The sequence below is a fragment of the Colius striatus genome, chromosome 1 (assembly GCF_028858725.1).
Source record: "Colius striatus isolate bColStr4 chromosome 1, bColStr4.1.hap1, whole genome shotgun sequence".
Lineage (NCBI taxonomy): Eukaryota > Metazoa > Chordata > Aves > Coliiformes > Coliidae > Colius > Colius striatus.
Window position 1 is genome coordinate 88,190,812 of NC_084759.1, and position 15,830 is coordinate 88,206,641.

The following is a 15,830-nucleotide window of genomic DNA, read 5'->3' on the forward strand; positions in this document are numbered from 1 at the left end:
CTCCCAGGCTTGAAGGAAGCTTGTTAGTAACTCAGTGGGTTATTTTCACAGGTATTGTTTTTTGTTCATTCCTTGTCACATTGTTAGTTTTCTGAGTTTCCCAGATCGTGTAACCTGCTGGAGTTCCACTGTTTTATAGCCTTTCTTAAGTTAGACCTTCAGTTTGGAAAACACAGTTCATTGAAAATTTTCATGTTAGGTTGATTTCTTTAGAGTATCTGAGTTTTTAGTCATTCAGTTTATTTAATTCCCCCTTCCATCCCATTTCTTTTCATAAATTTTGAGCACCCATGGTGCCAGGGCTGTAGGGGAGCATTTAGCCCCTGGAGAATGTCTAGTGCTGTGGTTGCTTGCTAATATCACTGTGGGGTTTTTTTAATTTAAGCTAAGTGTTGCTGGACTTAAAGACACTAATTTCTCCTCCAAAAGAATTACATTCTGCTGCTGCTCTTGTGTATTTTGTCCTGTCAGCTAGCTGTCAGCCTGGCTGTAGGTACCCACCGTTGCACTAAGAATATGCTCCTTTCACACCTCTCCATAGTGCACCAAGGGTCTTGACTCAACGCCACTGAGGTCGAGGACCGCCGGAGGTGTCCATGGCCTTTGTCCCACCTTCAACATGTTCATGGTGCAGTTCCACCAGCACAGGGGGTTCCTGCAGTCTGATACTTGAAATCAGATCTTCTGTTTTGCATGTACAACACACACATAGGCTCCTCGCACTCTTTTCAAGCATCGTCTGGCATTAAATTCCTCCTCTGGCTTCATCTGCTCCTCCAGTTCAGTTTGCCTGAGTAGTCCTGTCCTACTGCCCTGAAATGTGCGTTGCTCCAGGGATACTGCACTTTATTTACCTCTTCCTGTGCTTAAAGCATTCATCTGTGGAGAGCTGACTGGTGTGACCTTCCCCGCTGGGCACACTTGTGGGGCAACGTTTGGAACATACTCTTCTGAGTTTTTCACAAGCCTAGCTTGGGTTTCCAGGTTGTCTTTCCAAAGGAGCAGTCAGAATGAGTCAGGTAGGTTCAGGCCTGTGGCATGCAAACATTAAAGATAAGCCTTCAGTTTGTAGCAAACTTCCTAACAGGCAACTTTATTTATATTTAATACTAGTTCCTTGCAACAAGAGCAGTTGTTCCTAAGTTTGGAGAATGGACTAAATTCTTCAAAGTCCTCATGCTACTGTGTGAGTTCAAAGAGGCCTTTAGCATTGCCTCCTGTGTATTTGCATTAGGGGTGTTTGTGGCTGCAGCAGGGTACATATTTATCTGTGCCATTATTCCGTACCTACATATACTCCAGCTGTTGGCTGTGAACACCTGACAGTCTGCGGGCCTCTGCCAGAGCCTGGCATCAGCAACAAAGGTGAGAAGCATTGTCAGGAAGAACCTCTCCCTTGCCTTGAAAATATATGGAGTCAACACATCCCAGGGTGGCTGGAAGCCGTGGTTTCTGCCAGGCCTTTAGGTGCATTGCCAGCAAATTGTTCCAGAAGCTTTTTGCACCAACGGACTGAGAACAACTCTTGTGAGGTATGTATTTGTGACACCTGATGTATTTGTGACACCTTTCTTGACTTGGCTGTTGCCAACATTAAATACTTGTAACTGTTTTTCTTCTTCTGGATATTGTTTGGGAGAAAGAGCGTTGTTTAATTTGGATCCATGTCAGAATAGGCATCCATATGCAGGAGCTACTGACCTTGCAGCAGAAGGATGAGACAATAGCATCAAAATTTGTGAGGGTTCATTAGGAGGATATAAAAAGAAAAGAAATCTTGTCAAATTGCTTTTTAGATTTTCCCAAGTATCTACTCTTGTCTCTTTCTTGATGGTGCATGGGGTTTATGGTCACCTTTTCCTCTCTGGACACGTATAGCCAGTTGTAATTATTTTTGTAGGTGGATATAGAGAATAACTTCCTTCATCTCCTTCCCTCCCACTGGACTATCAAGATAAGGTCATACTCACAGGTGGAGGGCTGCCTGGCACAGGCATCTCAGGATCAGCAACTGTTTTGATTGCTGTATGTGAACTACTCTGGGGACCTTAAGGGAAAGTGTCATCATTTGCTCTGAGGAGCAAAAGTATTTTAGCATTCCCTCTACCTTGTCACATTTTCCAAACAGATTGTTGCTCTAGTACACCTGGGAACATGTAACCCATGGAGGAGCTACTCACAACAAACTGAATAATATGACTAAAGGAAGCCTGCAAATTATCAGATCAGCTCAGCACTGGGATCCTGGACATGACCCCTTCTGTTCCTGCAGGGCTGATACCGGCTGAAATGAGGCAGCTGCCCAAGACTGGATGCTGTGCTGGCCCATTGCAGCCCCATTTTCCCTCATTGCCCACCCTCCAGAAAGCAGGCTTTTCACAAGACTTGCCATCCTTAGAGGTGAATACAGCTCTGTGGTGTGAGGCATTAGTGCCCTTACCCCTGCCATTACACTACCCCGGAATACTCAGCCATGGAAAACTGGACCCCACACTGCTGCAGAACTTGGAGAGAATTTGGAAGCCGTTTGCCTTTTCCAAACATTGCTGTTTAAAGGTGGGAGGCTGGGTAATACTTCCAAGTTGCTGCTCAGAGAGAGCTATCTTTGATTTGGCTGAAGCTTGGTGGTTCAAGGAGCCCAAACTGGTCAGCACTAGCACCTGGCCTCTGTAAGGAGTTCTACAAGCTTTTCCTCCAGAGAAACACAACAGCTAAAAATGGAAAGCAGTGATGTTGGAATGTGTGAACTTAAGAAAACCAAGCACTCTTTAACTATGTTGGCTGAACCAGATGACCAAGAAACTACTCAATCAGCCTGCCATGCTTTGTTGGGACTAAGCAACCCAGTCACTAGGCCAGTGCCATCACCCCTGGGCACAGGGGCATCTACACAGCGTTACTCCAGGCTGGGGCACGAGCTGGCAGAAAGCATTGTCTCTTCAAGGCAAGAAGAGACTTCTCTCCCCTCACAGCTTTCCCTGTGGAATATTATCCCTCTTTCAGCCACACTTGAGCAACAGGTAACTCAAACTTCACACAAGCTGTGTTTTAAAAATTTATTCTGTAAACTCCAGGCTGGGTCTTCAGTTCTCCTTCTCCTGCACAGTCTTTGTCCCCCGCAGCCTGCCTGTGCGCCGCGCAGCGATGAGCCCAACTTTGCGCCCAGCTGGAGCGTCTCTCCTGATGGTTGAAGGCTTGCCGATGTGCTGATGGTTACCACCACCGAAGGGATGTTCTACAGGCTGGGGAGAGGGAAAACAAGGCAGCACAATTAACAACAAATATTTAAGAGCAATAAATTAAGGGAACTTTTAACCTGCTTCATTTTTCACAGTGCAGTAACTACTGAGTGCTGCCAACCGCCCTAAGGGAGTGTGCAATTACAGCGTCATCTGTGAAGCTGGCTTTCCAAATACATGCCAGCCTCCTCCCCACAGCAAACAAACCCTTTCCAAACCACAAAAAAGGGAAGACCCCAGTGGTGAGTAGACTCACGTTCATGGCCACACCACGGACACGTGGCCAGCAGTTTCTCTTTGCCTTGTATTTGTGGTAGGCACGGCCGGCCTTCAGGATGGGCTTGTCAATGCGACCACCACCAGCAACAATCCCTGAAAGAAAAGTGCAGGAATGAGAATGTGCAAACAGAGCAGCCAGGAGCAGTGTTTAAATCCAAGACGAGTTCCTAATAGCACTCCAGTTTGAACAACAAGCTTCTAAAGGCCAATCTCAAACAATCCCAGCTGGGTATTCAAATCATTTTTTCCAGCCAATGTGTCACAGTGAGATTAGACTGAAGCTCCAAGACACACATTCAGTGGTCTGCAAGGGGAAGGAAATGTGCTTTAACTCCCATTTTTTCAATCCATACATACAGGGTTGACTTTAACACCAGTTTTATTGCTAAAATTTCTCACGTAAGAACAGCAGCTCTAACAGCAGTTTTTCAGCTAAAGCCAAGTATAAATGGGAAGAGCAATGGGGACCTGCCAGGACTTTGAGGTTTAGTAACTAGTTATCTCATGATTTATCCAATCAGTTTCACATAGCATAGATTACTCCCTTTGGTGTCTTCTATTCAGAGGCGTCACTTGCTAACTGAGCAGAGCAGCCACACCCCACCTGTCAGCCAAGTGTACAACAAACCTGCTGAAGTTGCTGTTTCCTTGTCAGACCCTCCAGAATACTTCACCCACCCAAGGACACTCACAGGGCCCACCTGCCCCCAGCACTACCCCTAGAGACTGGGTTGCTGTAGTCAAGGTGGGGAGCAACCACTGCCGCTTTCTGCAGGAGTTCTGCCCCAAAGAAGGCAGATTTTACAGGCTGTGAAATCCCATTACAGCTCGAGGACAACGAGCATCTACTTTTGTCCTCTCACTGGGTCAAACTATTTTCAGATTTAAGGCACCATTAACAAAAAGCAAAGCAGGCATGACACACAGGTTGGGGACTTGTGCATGGCCTGTGCACAGCAATCCTGGGTCCAGCCTGCAAATGATGCGACTGGAAACATGGGCCCTGCTTGAAAGCTTGCTTAGCACTACACACACTTAGTGACAAGTTCACAGCTGTCACTCCTTACCAACAACAGCTCTGTTTGCAGAAGAAATCACTTTCTTGGAGCCAGAGGGCAACTTCACTCTGGTTTTCTTTGTTTCAGGGTTATGGGAGATAACGGTGGCATAGTTCCCAGAGGCACGGGCCAGCTTCCCACGGTCACCAGGCTTCTCCTCCAGGCAGCAGACGATGGTGCCTTCTGGCATGGTGCCAACAGGCAGGACATTGCCAATGTTCAGCTGAGCTGCAAAAAGCAATCCGAGCACCAACAACTTTATTGTCTGATTTAGGACTATTTGACACAGGCCTAATGCACAGGAGGGCACTGCTTAAATGCCTCACTAGTGAGTGGCTGGGGCATCTTTTTTGTTCAACTTGAAACACACGTTTCACTTCCCATGTAATAGAAAGGCAGGTAACGTCATAGAATCATCACAGTTGGAAAAGACCTTTATGTTCACCGAGTCCAACCACTCACCTCACGCTGCCAATCCCATCACTAAACTAAACCATGTCCATCAGCAACTTAACACAGAATCACAGAATCTTAAGGGTTGGAAAGGACCTTGAAAATTCATCTAGTCCAACCCCCCTGCCAGAGCAGGGTCTATGTGTCTTTTAAATATCCCCAGGAATGGTGACTCCACCATTTCCCTGGGCAGCCTGTTCTAATGCTTAACAACCCTCTCGGTAAAAAGTTTTTCCTAATCTCCAATCTAAACCTCCCCTGCTGCAACTTGAGCCCATTTCCTCGTGTCCTATCTCACTACTGGGGAAAAGAGATTGACCCCCACCTCACTACAACTCCCTTTCAAGTAGCGGTAGAGTGATCATGTCTCCTCTCAGCCTCCTCTAGGCTGAACATCCTCAGCTGCTCTGCCTAAGACTTGTTCTCCAGATCCTCCATCAGCTTTGTCGCTGGAATACACTCCATCTGGGACATGCTGCTGGAACATGCAACATCTCTGGACACAATGACCGTCTTGTAGTGAGGGGCCCAAAACGGAACACAGTATTCAAGGTAAGGCCTCCCCAGACAATCACTTTTCCCTGGTCCTGCTGGTCACACTATTTCTGACTCAAAATGGGACCCTAAACAAAACAATGTACCTCACAAGAACTGCTGTTAGGCTTGTTAATCAAAACAGGCTGCATGGGGAGATCAGCATCTCTGGGAAGGAAATCCAGGTTTGCTTCAAGCTCCTGGAAGCTACTGCTCTGTGATGACTCACAACCACGCTTCAACATCCCAAACTTCACCTATCCAGATGACATCAGCTTTAGCCCCTCTGAACCCGCCCAGGCAACACCACCTTCTCCCCATCTTCACTCACCCTTCTTGCCACAGTAAACGAACTGGCCGGTGTGAATCCCCTCGGCAGCAATGAACAACTCGGTCCTCTTCTTAAACCTGTAGGGGTCACGGAAGGCGATCTTGGCCAGGGGAGCGCCTCGGCCGGGATCGTGGATGATGTCCTGGGGGAAAGGAAATGTGCTTTAGAGCGGGTTACAGCATTTGGCATGGGCTCTGCAGGAACCAAACAGCTAGAAAAACTGGAGGTGATGACTACCATGGCAGTTCTAACTAGGCTCCCCCCTTCTCAGAGCAGTCTGGGATTTCTCCTGATGCTGAAGGTTCACGTTTGTAAGAAAACAACCCGTATCACAGAATAATGACTGTGGTGAAGCGTACTGCTTGGAACTAGCCACATCTGAATGGCTTTATTCCCGATACTCTGCAGACACCAGAATCCCTTCATACTAAGAGGTTCCCTTTCACTAGCTCATCAGTCACCTTTGAGCAGCAGCAAAGCTGGGGGAAAAGCAGCAGTTTCTCCAAGTGTTTTCTTAAGAATGTAAGAGTTTCTAACCTTCTGACATTAAGTACACTGAAATTCTGTGAGCCTCTAAATGAGGGACCAGAGACCATTTCTTTTTCTCTTACAAAAAATAATGTCACTTCTGTTCCTGAAGTACACTGAGAGTGTACTTCACCCCTCCCTTTAGAGTACACTCAAGTAACTGAAGCTCTTTAAGATGTGTTTATTACCTAGAGAAACAGATGTTGTTGATGTCCTGTACTAACATCACTTCTGCTCTTTTCACACCCCCCTCCCCCATTATTACATAAGTCAAAGCTACCTGCCTACGTTTTATCATCAAAATCAGTTACAGAGGGTGTGAAGAAAGCACTTCCACCACAGACTGAGGATGACCTTGCTCTAAAAGGCTGAAGAGACAGGTCATGGCAGCTGTGTACCTAATGCAACTTGCCTGTAGTCCAAGCCACTGACACTCCAAAAAAATACTCATAGCACCCCTGAAAAGCTATACTATACCCCATATCAAAGCCCTGCATTGCCTCTATTGCTTAGGACTAAGATCATGGATGCTACTTTTAAGATGCAAATGACTATGCTGGAAAACTCTCCCCGCCCATGTTTCATGAGGTATAGGGAGATCTTAGACAATACAAAAGCAGGCTCACATTCCTACACTAATCAAGCTCTGACAGAAGCTTGTACTACTGTTTATATGCTGCCAGCTTATTAATTCAAAAGCTGTCATAAACTCCAAGTAGTTTTAAATGTTTCAAGGAACACGAGTGACTTATGATCATGTGATGCCTGAACAAGGAACAGCTAAATGCCTTTCAGCACAGCTGACAGGGCTTCCCATCCCTTACACTAGCGAGGTGCAGGCCTTGATGAGGCCGTCGAGAGCCCTTCAGCAGCGCATCCCCCTCCCCCGCGGGGCCCGAGCCAGGCCGCAGACCCGCGGGAGCCCCATACCCGCCACGCCGAGCCCGCCCTTACCTTGACGATGCCCTTGATGTAGCCATGTCTCTCGGCGAAGTCGACGGCGCGGAGCTTGGCCGGGCCTTTCCTGTGTTTCACGTGGGCGCGGAAGACGGAGCCCGCACCCTTTCTCTGGCCCCGGATGACGCGACCCATGGCGTCCTGCAGGCAGAGGGCAGCGAGCGGGCACCCAACGTTAACCCCTTCCCCTCCTCTAGAACCCCCGCGCCCATTAACGCCCGGCCCGGTGCCCGCAGGCCGCGGCCCGCACACTCCGGCCCGGCCACCGCCGAGCAGGAAGGAGGCAGGGGGAAGGCGGGGGGCAGAGCTGGGACAGAGCCATGGCGGGCAGCGGCGGCGCCGACACCGCGGGTGAGGGGTGGATGGTGGCAGATGGATGAGGGCCGCGCCGCCCGCGCTCCTACCTCCGCTGCGCTGTCGCTGGGAAAGAAGGAAGCGCCGACGTCACTGCAGCGCCAAGGCCCTTCCGGCGCGGGGAGGGGAGGGCAGAGCAGGGCAGGCGGCCGTCGCACCGCCGTGACGTCACGGCGCGCCGCGCCGCTGCCACGCGAACGCGCCGTCGCGGGTGCGGCGGGGAAGCGGCCCCGCCCCGCCAGTGACGTCACGGCGGGGCAGCCGAGCCAGGGGCGGGGGGAGCGGGGAGGATGGCGCTCAGGGGTGGCTGGTTCACTTCCTTGGGGTTTGGCGTCCTTTTGAAGTAAATGCTGTTTAAAAGGCCGCTGAGCTGATATCCCGTCGCCTGGAGAGACCTCACAAACACAACCAGGTTCCCCCAGCCACGAGGCATCCCTGACGTGAGCCCCTCACGCCACAGCCTGCCCTAACTAGCCACATCGAAGTCGCTGTTTGCGGGAAGAGCCTCCTCCACTGATGACTTTTGGGATTTCTTAATAATATTTCTGTATTGTGCAGTTTAACAGCCACAGATTTCAGACTAAGAAGCGTCTGACGATAAAAACCCTGCAGCTGCTTTAAGCTGCCTTTGCCAGATTTTTATCTGCATTAATTAGGCCACGATTGAGAGATGCTGCAAAGCAGAGCTAATCGTCTTAACGTTCCAAATCCATTTGTGCTACGCCTTGGAAGGGGAAATGATAATTGCCTTAACTTCTTTAACAGCCTCCTAGGTTTTCAGCATGAGAGGCCCTTTGATGACCCAGTTCACTAGAGATGGACTGTTTGACTTCAGACTGACTCATTGGAAATTAGGAATAAGTTCCTCGGTGTAGGCTCATATATGCAGTTGTTCTCCTTGCCTTGAAGGGAGAAGCAGCTAAGCATCCACCGCTTCTTAGTAGATAGACTTTCCCACTTCAGCCTGCCCAGAAAAAATAGAAATCACACCCCTCAGGCAAAAACTTTTACAGTAAAAAATATCCTAACACTAAGGGCTCTGAGCCACAAGCCTCATCAGATTCAGCCACCACGGGTAAAGAAGGGAGCGTAGTTGTACCCTCTGCCCATCTGACTGAGGTTACTGTCCCTCCATCAAACAGCCAGTGTGTCAGCTTCTCAGCCTGAGCTTCCTGTGGCACGTTCAGCTTGATGTATCATGACAAACTGCCACTTAACTTTGATTTACACTGAGTGTGAGGGACTTTGAGTCCCTGCTGGCTTCAGTTGTGGGGGTGGGAGCATTGTTAGTTTTTGCTACTAAATCTGACAAGAATCAGAGCTTTAAGGAACCATCTACATTTCCAAATAACGCCCATGTGACCAGCAAATTACATCAGTCACTCCTCTTTCATGTTCTTAGTACAGACTTAGTAATCAATTACATAAGAAGATAAGTAGCTGTGTAATGATTTAATGCGCTCATTCATGTTATTATCCTCTATCAACTATACTTTGTATTAATTTTATTTCTATTTAATTCATGGTGCAATCTTGCATACTGCTGTCATCACCCGTGAAGCTTCAACCTTTCAGTTATACTGTGGGCTCAGCCAGCCCCCTCACTGCTAAGCTACTGCTGCAACACGGAGGTACTAAGTCTGAAACCAGAATAATAATCTTGCTTCTCCCTATCAGCTTGTTGGATGCTCCAAATATTGTTAGAAATGTCCGTACCATAACAATATGTTCTGAGTTCACCTTTACAACAGATGCTGTTTCAGTCTTTCCCTTCAAGTGATGCTGAATGGTTCAAAGAATGAAAGTTATCAAGGAATAACAGCATTGCGTTACCTGACCAAGCCAAGCGTGCATCAGACTCACAATAAGGTTCAGTATGCTGTTTTGCTGTGCCCTCAAAATTTCATGGATGCAAAGAAATGGACTAGATGGTCTTTCAAGGTCCCTTCCAACCTTTAAGATTCTGTGATCCTCTGAAGACATTTACAGTTGATTGCAATTAAAAATGCTGTTCAGGGTTTGTCAAAATAGTGTTGCTGTGGATCCTGCCTCTTGAATCTTGCTGCTGAAGAAATAGGAGCATTGGGCACTGCCTGTGATCACTATTGTGTTGAAGTTTTAGGAGGTGGAGGCTGTGCCATGGCTTGAAATGAGGCTGTTTCCCTCCTTGCAAGTCCACATTCCCTGGGCTGAGATTGGTTTCCCCAGAGCACACAAGCAGAGGGTTTCAATGCATGAGGATGTGGCAGTGGCAGAGGTAGAGCAGGACAAGCCCACGCTGGAAAACACAGCATGAGACACAGGGCTATGGATAGTACAACAAAAGCATCACCCACCGAGACAGGCAGTCCTTGGCATTGCCTGCCGACAGCACTGCTGTGCAGTGCAGGGCTGTTCTCTGGTGCAGCTTTAAGTCCTGGGATTTTGGCCTTCAGGACATTCTCTCTGACGACTGCAGCTGCTTTGGCTTAAGATGTTACTGCCCCGCCTCTCTGCCAGGAGCTACAGCTGCATGGGAAGAGCAGCAGAGGCAGGGTGGGTGTGATGGATCTACTTGGCCAAGTCTTCTTTTCCCACTAGAACTCAGGCTGTCCCAGAGCTAGGGGAACTGGCTCATGTGCCTGAGGGTTTTCAAGCCAGCAGCCAGCATGGGGATGTTCAGATAACCCATGCACATCCTGCACATCTGCAGGGATCAACTCCTCTGTATGAGGGCCGAGGCTGAAGGCTCCAGGGAAGCCCCAGCCGCGGCATGCAGGCGTTATACCTCTGAGACACACTCACAGGAATCTGGACAGAAGTCTGACGCTGCTAGGCAAAATAGGGTCTGTTTCCAAAGCACAGCTGCTGCACGTTGGTATTTTGGCAGCAGCTTCCTTCTTTGGCTGCTTAAACTGCAACACTCGGCCAAGGTGGCTGAGGCATGGCCCCATGTCCTTGCTACCGGGGCAGTAACATTCAGCAGTGAGTAACTCCTGCCCCGGCGCTGCTGTGGAAGGCCGGGTCTTATATCACTGTAACTACTTCCACGGGACTGTTTCTGTCTGAGCCATTCCTCAAGCATCTTGCAGTGGCTGGCAGATTGGCTGGGATAATGCAGAAAGGATACAAAACTACCCCTGTGATTCTGGGTGGTTTTTGATGGAGGCGTGGGTATGCTGGTGCAAGCACAGCACACTACACGGTGGGAACAAATCAAAGGTGTGTTGCCTTCATTAATCCTTTCATGACAGTCATAGGCTAATTTGGTAAAGGTTAATTACACTGTAAATAGCAAAAAGGGTGGTGTTCTGCTTGCAACAGATGGCAGCCACTGAGAAATTTTGATGAGATTGCTGTTTGGAGAGGGAGAAGCAGCAGCAAGGTTTCTTTAGGACCCCACCTTTAGAATGGAACTGAGAAGAAGGGAAGTCCCTAAATCTTATCTCTGTGTCTTTTCAAGGGGAAGCAAATAAAGAAGAGCTATATCATTTACATGTTTCCTCTCTGGGGGTGATGTGCTATAACAAAAATGATGTTGACCTCCTTCTGGTGGGCACATGCTGCTGTTTATCACCTTGCTGACCTCCCTGAGGCTTTGCATGGGATCAGGAGCTGACCCGTGGACTCCAGCCAGGCTGCAGTGTCACAGTTCCAGTTTGCAAAAATAACATACCTGCTAATCCCTGGCAAGCACGCTCAAGGCAATCCTCTCACCACGAGCTGCTGTTCCCTGAGCAGGGCACAAGAGGTGCAAGTCACCTGCTACCACCAAGGGCAGAGGAAAGGCCATGGAGGAAAGGAGCTACCACACAGACTCTTGGAGAGGCGAAGCCTCACCTCCCACGTGCATCCAGAAAAACTCCCTGAAACGTGAGGAAATGTCCTGGGCCTGCAGCATCCTCTGTCTAAAAGCAAAGGAACCCTTTGTGAGGTGCTGCATATTTGTGAAGGCACAGCAGCACTCTCCGCCAACACTCTCAGCATCCTGGCAAGATGCAGGCCGCTCATCTGGCTTTTCACAGGAGACAAAAATGCCTCTGCTGAGACACCACAGGCCTCCATACAAGTGGCTGCTCCCAACATAAATACCTTTGCTCTCTTCAGAGGAATTTCTCCTGAAATGACCTGCTTCTGTTTGCTGTATTGAAATAAATACAATTCAAGGAATGAGTAGTATAGTTTTCTTTAGTAGCAGGATATTCTTTATTGCGGCACGGGATGCACGGGGGATCCTTCCGCTCATCGTGCATACCCCACGTGGCTACATGCTCATTTTTATACATCCCAATTGTGAATATTCAACAAGTAGATTATCATCTTCCCAACTCCCCTCACCTAGTATGTTAATTAGTCCTTATCTCCTTGGCGCCTGCACAGAAGGTGGAATCGGAGCTGGGTGGGGGTCTACATAGTGTGGGCAGCGGTCTCTCGGAGGAAGGCTGCAAGTCTTCCTCACGTTACAACTTTTCACCCCTCGGCCAATCTTGCTGAGCGGGCAGCCCTGGCATTCTTCCAAGCCCACCATACTAGTTCTAACCGCTTTTAGTTAAACTAAGAGGAACAGATATTGTGAAAAACAGGATGTTTAAGTATCCACCTTGAGCAGGAAGTCCTGAGCAAGCAATAATTTACAGCTATTTACAAGAAGACAAAGTGGAATTTTCCATCATTAGCTCCTTATCATTCCCCCCTTTTCTTTATCCATGCAAATTCTTTTGCATTTGTCAAGAGTCAGATAAATTAAATCAGCTTAGAATAACATTATTGATCACAACCCATCACAATGTTTTCTCTTCCTCTGTTAAACAAAGCCCTTCTTTCTCCCCATCCATTCCTAGGTCCTACAAGAGAATAAGCATGGATGGTGTTTCTTTCTCACCTAGCAAACAAAGATTCTATCATACTACTCACCATACTTTGAATACAAATACAAAAGCAAGGCACTAACAAAATTCCTAACAATACAACAATAATTATTACTATAAATGGTTTAAGCCATCTTACCAGCCATTGAGACACACCTAACGATTGTAACCAATCACTCACGGGATCTGAATCAATTTATAGTTTCTTAAAGTTCTCCCTCAACACCTCAAGTTGTGAATGTATTGACTTACTGTGGTCAGAGAGACTGAAGCAACACATCCCTTCGAAGTCCTGACATCCGTGACCATGAGCCAGCAATAAAAAAAATCAATTGCAGCCCTATTCTGTAAAACTGCGTGTCTAACCCCACTTACATCAGCTGCCAGGTCAGATATAATATTAGAGGTGACATTAAATTCCTTCATGGCCCAACAGGCCAGTTTCCTTACGTTGGCTGAATTCCAAGCAGCCATGACACCAGGGGCAAGAGCTTCCCTAAATAGCAAGGTCCCCCTATTGGTTTCCAGGGTAACGTGGAAAAAGCCCGTTCTCCACATATCAAAAATATTCCAGGTGGAAGCTCCCTTGGGGTCCCCTGTTCCATTACCTTTTCTACCCCCTCAGATTCTACAGTAATGTTCCATAAGCCATACTGACCGGAAATATTTGTATATTGTTCCCATGGTGGTCGGTCTGGCGGTTTCAGTGGTGTGTGTGGGTTAGGATTACCCACAAAAGTCACTACACCCGTGTCCTTATATTTCCGATTCACTTCGCCTTCATCCAGATCTCCAGGTGGTAGTGATAATAACAAGTCTAATTCCGTTGGGGGTCGAGTTGAGTTTTTGCTCAAGGCCATACATATATTTTTCAATTTACAGCTTCCAAAGGGCTTCCTTTCACTATTCCTACTGCAAATATGCAATGGCCTGTGATGATTTGTAAATGCAACGTACCCTTCAAATGGGCCTTTTGATTCAAACGTCACTGAACTTAAATTCAAGGGTACTCCAATTAAGCAGGTTTGAAAGGGATCAGTTACAGAAGCTAGACTTAAACAAAAATCCTCCACTTCTGATCGGTTAGCCCAAGTTACCCATATGTTAGGGGTGTTCGTTATGCGGTGTGTCTCAATGTCAAAAGAAATAGCATTCTGTACTAGGAGCATACAAGCTATTAGGAGCATAATTCCCCTGTTAGCATTCATGATAATATTTTTCTGTGTTCAGTGTTACAGACAAAACAAATTTCAACCTCTATTTACAAAAGTTAGACTACAGGGATTAGTTCACAATTCATTTCCATCGTCAGAGATGCAACTTCAGGGGACCCATAGAAGCAGATTCCCATCGTATCGCCGGAGCTTGTTTTACTCCTGAGTAGTGGATCCAAGGAGCTTGCTCTCTGATCTTAACAGCAGTGAAAGTTGTCAGCAACACCTGGTAGGGTCCTTCCCACTTCTCGTCCAAAGGTTTCCCTGAAAAAGTCTTTATATACACATAGTCACCAGGCTGGGAAGGATGGACTGGCTGATCTAGTCCTCTGGCTCTGGTCCCTAGCACTTGTTTATTTACTAGATTCAGTTGTTGTTGAAGAGCCCTTACATAATCCCATAAATAGCCCTCACCCACTTGTCCCAAATCTTCCCCAACAAATTGTAACTGGTACGGTCTTCCGTACAGTATCTCGAAGAGACTTAAATTTTCCTTTGTTCTTGGTTTGGTTCATATTCTTAGCAAAGCTAAGGGGAGAGCTTGTGGCCATGCCAGATTTGCTTCCTGTCCCAACTTTACTAATTGCTGCTTAATCAAATGGTTCATCTTCTCCACTTGTCCGCTTGCCTGGAGTCTATATGGTGTATGCAATTGCCAGTCTACCCCTAACGCCTTACTCACTTGTTGTACTACCTTAGCACAGAAGTGTGTTCCCCTGTCAGAAGAAATGGTACTTGGGACCTCAAACTGAGGTATAACCTCATTTAATAATTCCTTAGTCACCTCTTTTGCGTTATTGGTCTGGCATGGAGCAGCCTCTGGCCAACTTGAAAATGTATCAGTCATCACCAACAGATATCGGAACCCCCCTTTTCTTGGGAGTTCAGAAAAATCAATTTGCCACTGTTGCCCAGGATAATTGCCCCTACCAATATTCCCTAATTTTATTCTATTGGCAACACTAGGATTATTACATTGACATACCTCACACTGTTTTGTTACTTGTTTCACTCTAGTGTATAAATTTCGCCCAACCAGTTTTTGACTCAGGTTCTGGCATAATGCATCAGCACCCCAGTGGGTCTTTCTGTGCCTGGCCATGACTGCGGCCCATATCAGGTTAATTGGCATTATTATGCGACTGTCGGTTAAATAGGCCCACTTATTTGTCCCTATTTTACCATTCATGTCCTGAATTAATTTCAAGTCTTCTTTCGAATAACTTGGCTCCCGATCTACACTGACAGTCTGGATTTTACCATCTGATATCAAAGACAAAGCCCCCTTCATCTAGCATTATTTCTATATCTTTCCAGTCCAGATCCAAATTCTTAACAATTAATTCAAATCTCCTAGCTACTGCCTCTGGGTCATCCCAGTACCCCTGTACAGCCTCCTTCCAGGAATCAAGCTCATTAGTTGTGAAAGGTACTTTATCCAGGAATCAAGTTCATTAGTTGTGAAAGGTACTTTAATTCTGGCAGGACCATTCGCCCCCATGGCTTCCCATAAAGGGGCTTGAATCACAGGTCCCGCCTTGCTCCATGTGCGGGCCGTTATCAGGGTAAGTTCCTGTGACCCCATAATACCCTCTGCTTTTGTGGCTTCCGATTCCTCACCTGCCCTTTCCCTTACGGGCAAGGTGGGTGATGCACAGTTCTCCATTCTCTCCTCTGGTTCATTTAATTGTATACATTTCTGTCCGATACTACACACCAAACAACATCTCTTCAACTTTCCTCTTTCAGTCTTTTTTACATCCCCCTCTAGTGCTAACACCAAGGAGTCCTGGGGGGGCTAAATTAATTCCACATTTCTTTTGCCACTCTGGATGTTTTCTCAAAGTAAAGAACATATCAGCATATAGTACTTCATCCCATTTTCCTTCCCTTCTTAAAAACAACATTAGTTGCAAGAGAGCCATTAAAAGGCCATTTTTCCCCATCATCCAATCCACAGAGGGGCCACCACTGATTACAATACTTAATTAAGGTTTCCTTCTTAACCTCTCCACCCACCGGACCCCCAATGTCTT

At 47.2% G+C, this 15,830-nt stretch overlaps 1 protein-coding gene across 1 annotated transcript; it reads right to left on the reverse strand.

The window, feature by feature from the left end:
• Positions 1–3,042: 3,042 nt before the first annotated feature.
• RPL8 (ribosomal protein L8) lies at positions 3,043–7,891 on the reverse strand. The gene is made up of 6 exons (XM_062000179.1): positions 7,784–7,891; positions 7,377–7,520; positions 5,895–6,036; positions 4,586–4,804; positions 3,496–3,611; positions 3,043–3,242 (listed from the first exon to the last, which is right to left on the reverse strand). The coding sequence occupies exons 2-6, from the start codon at positions 7,512–7,514 to the stop codon at positions 3,084–3,086; spliced, it is 774 nt and encodes a 257-aa protein (XP_061856163.1). The 5' UTR covers positions 7,515–7,520; positions 7,784–7,891; the 3' UTR covers positions 3,043–3,083.
• Between the last annotated feature and the right edge of the window lie 7,939 nt (positions 7,892–15,830).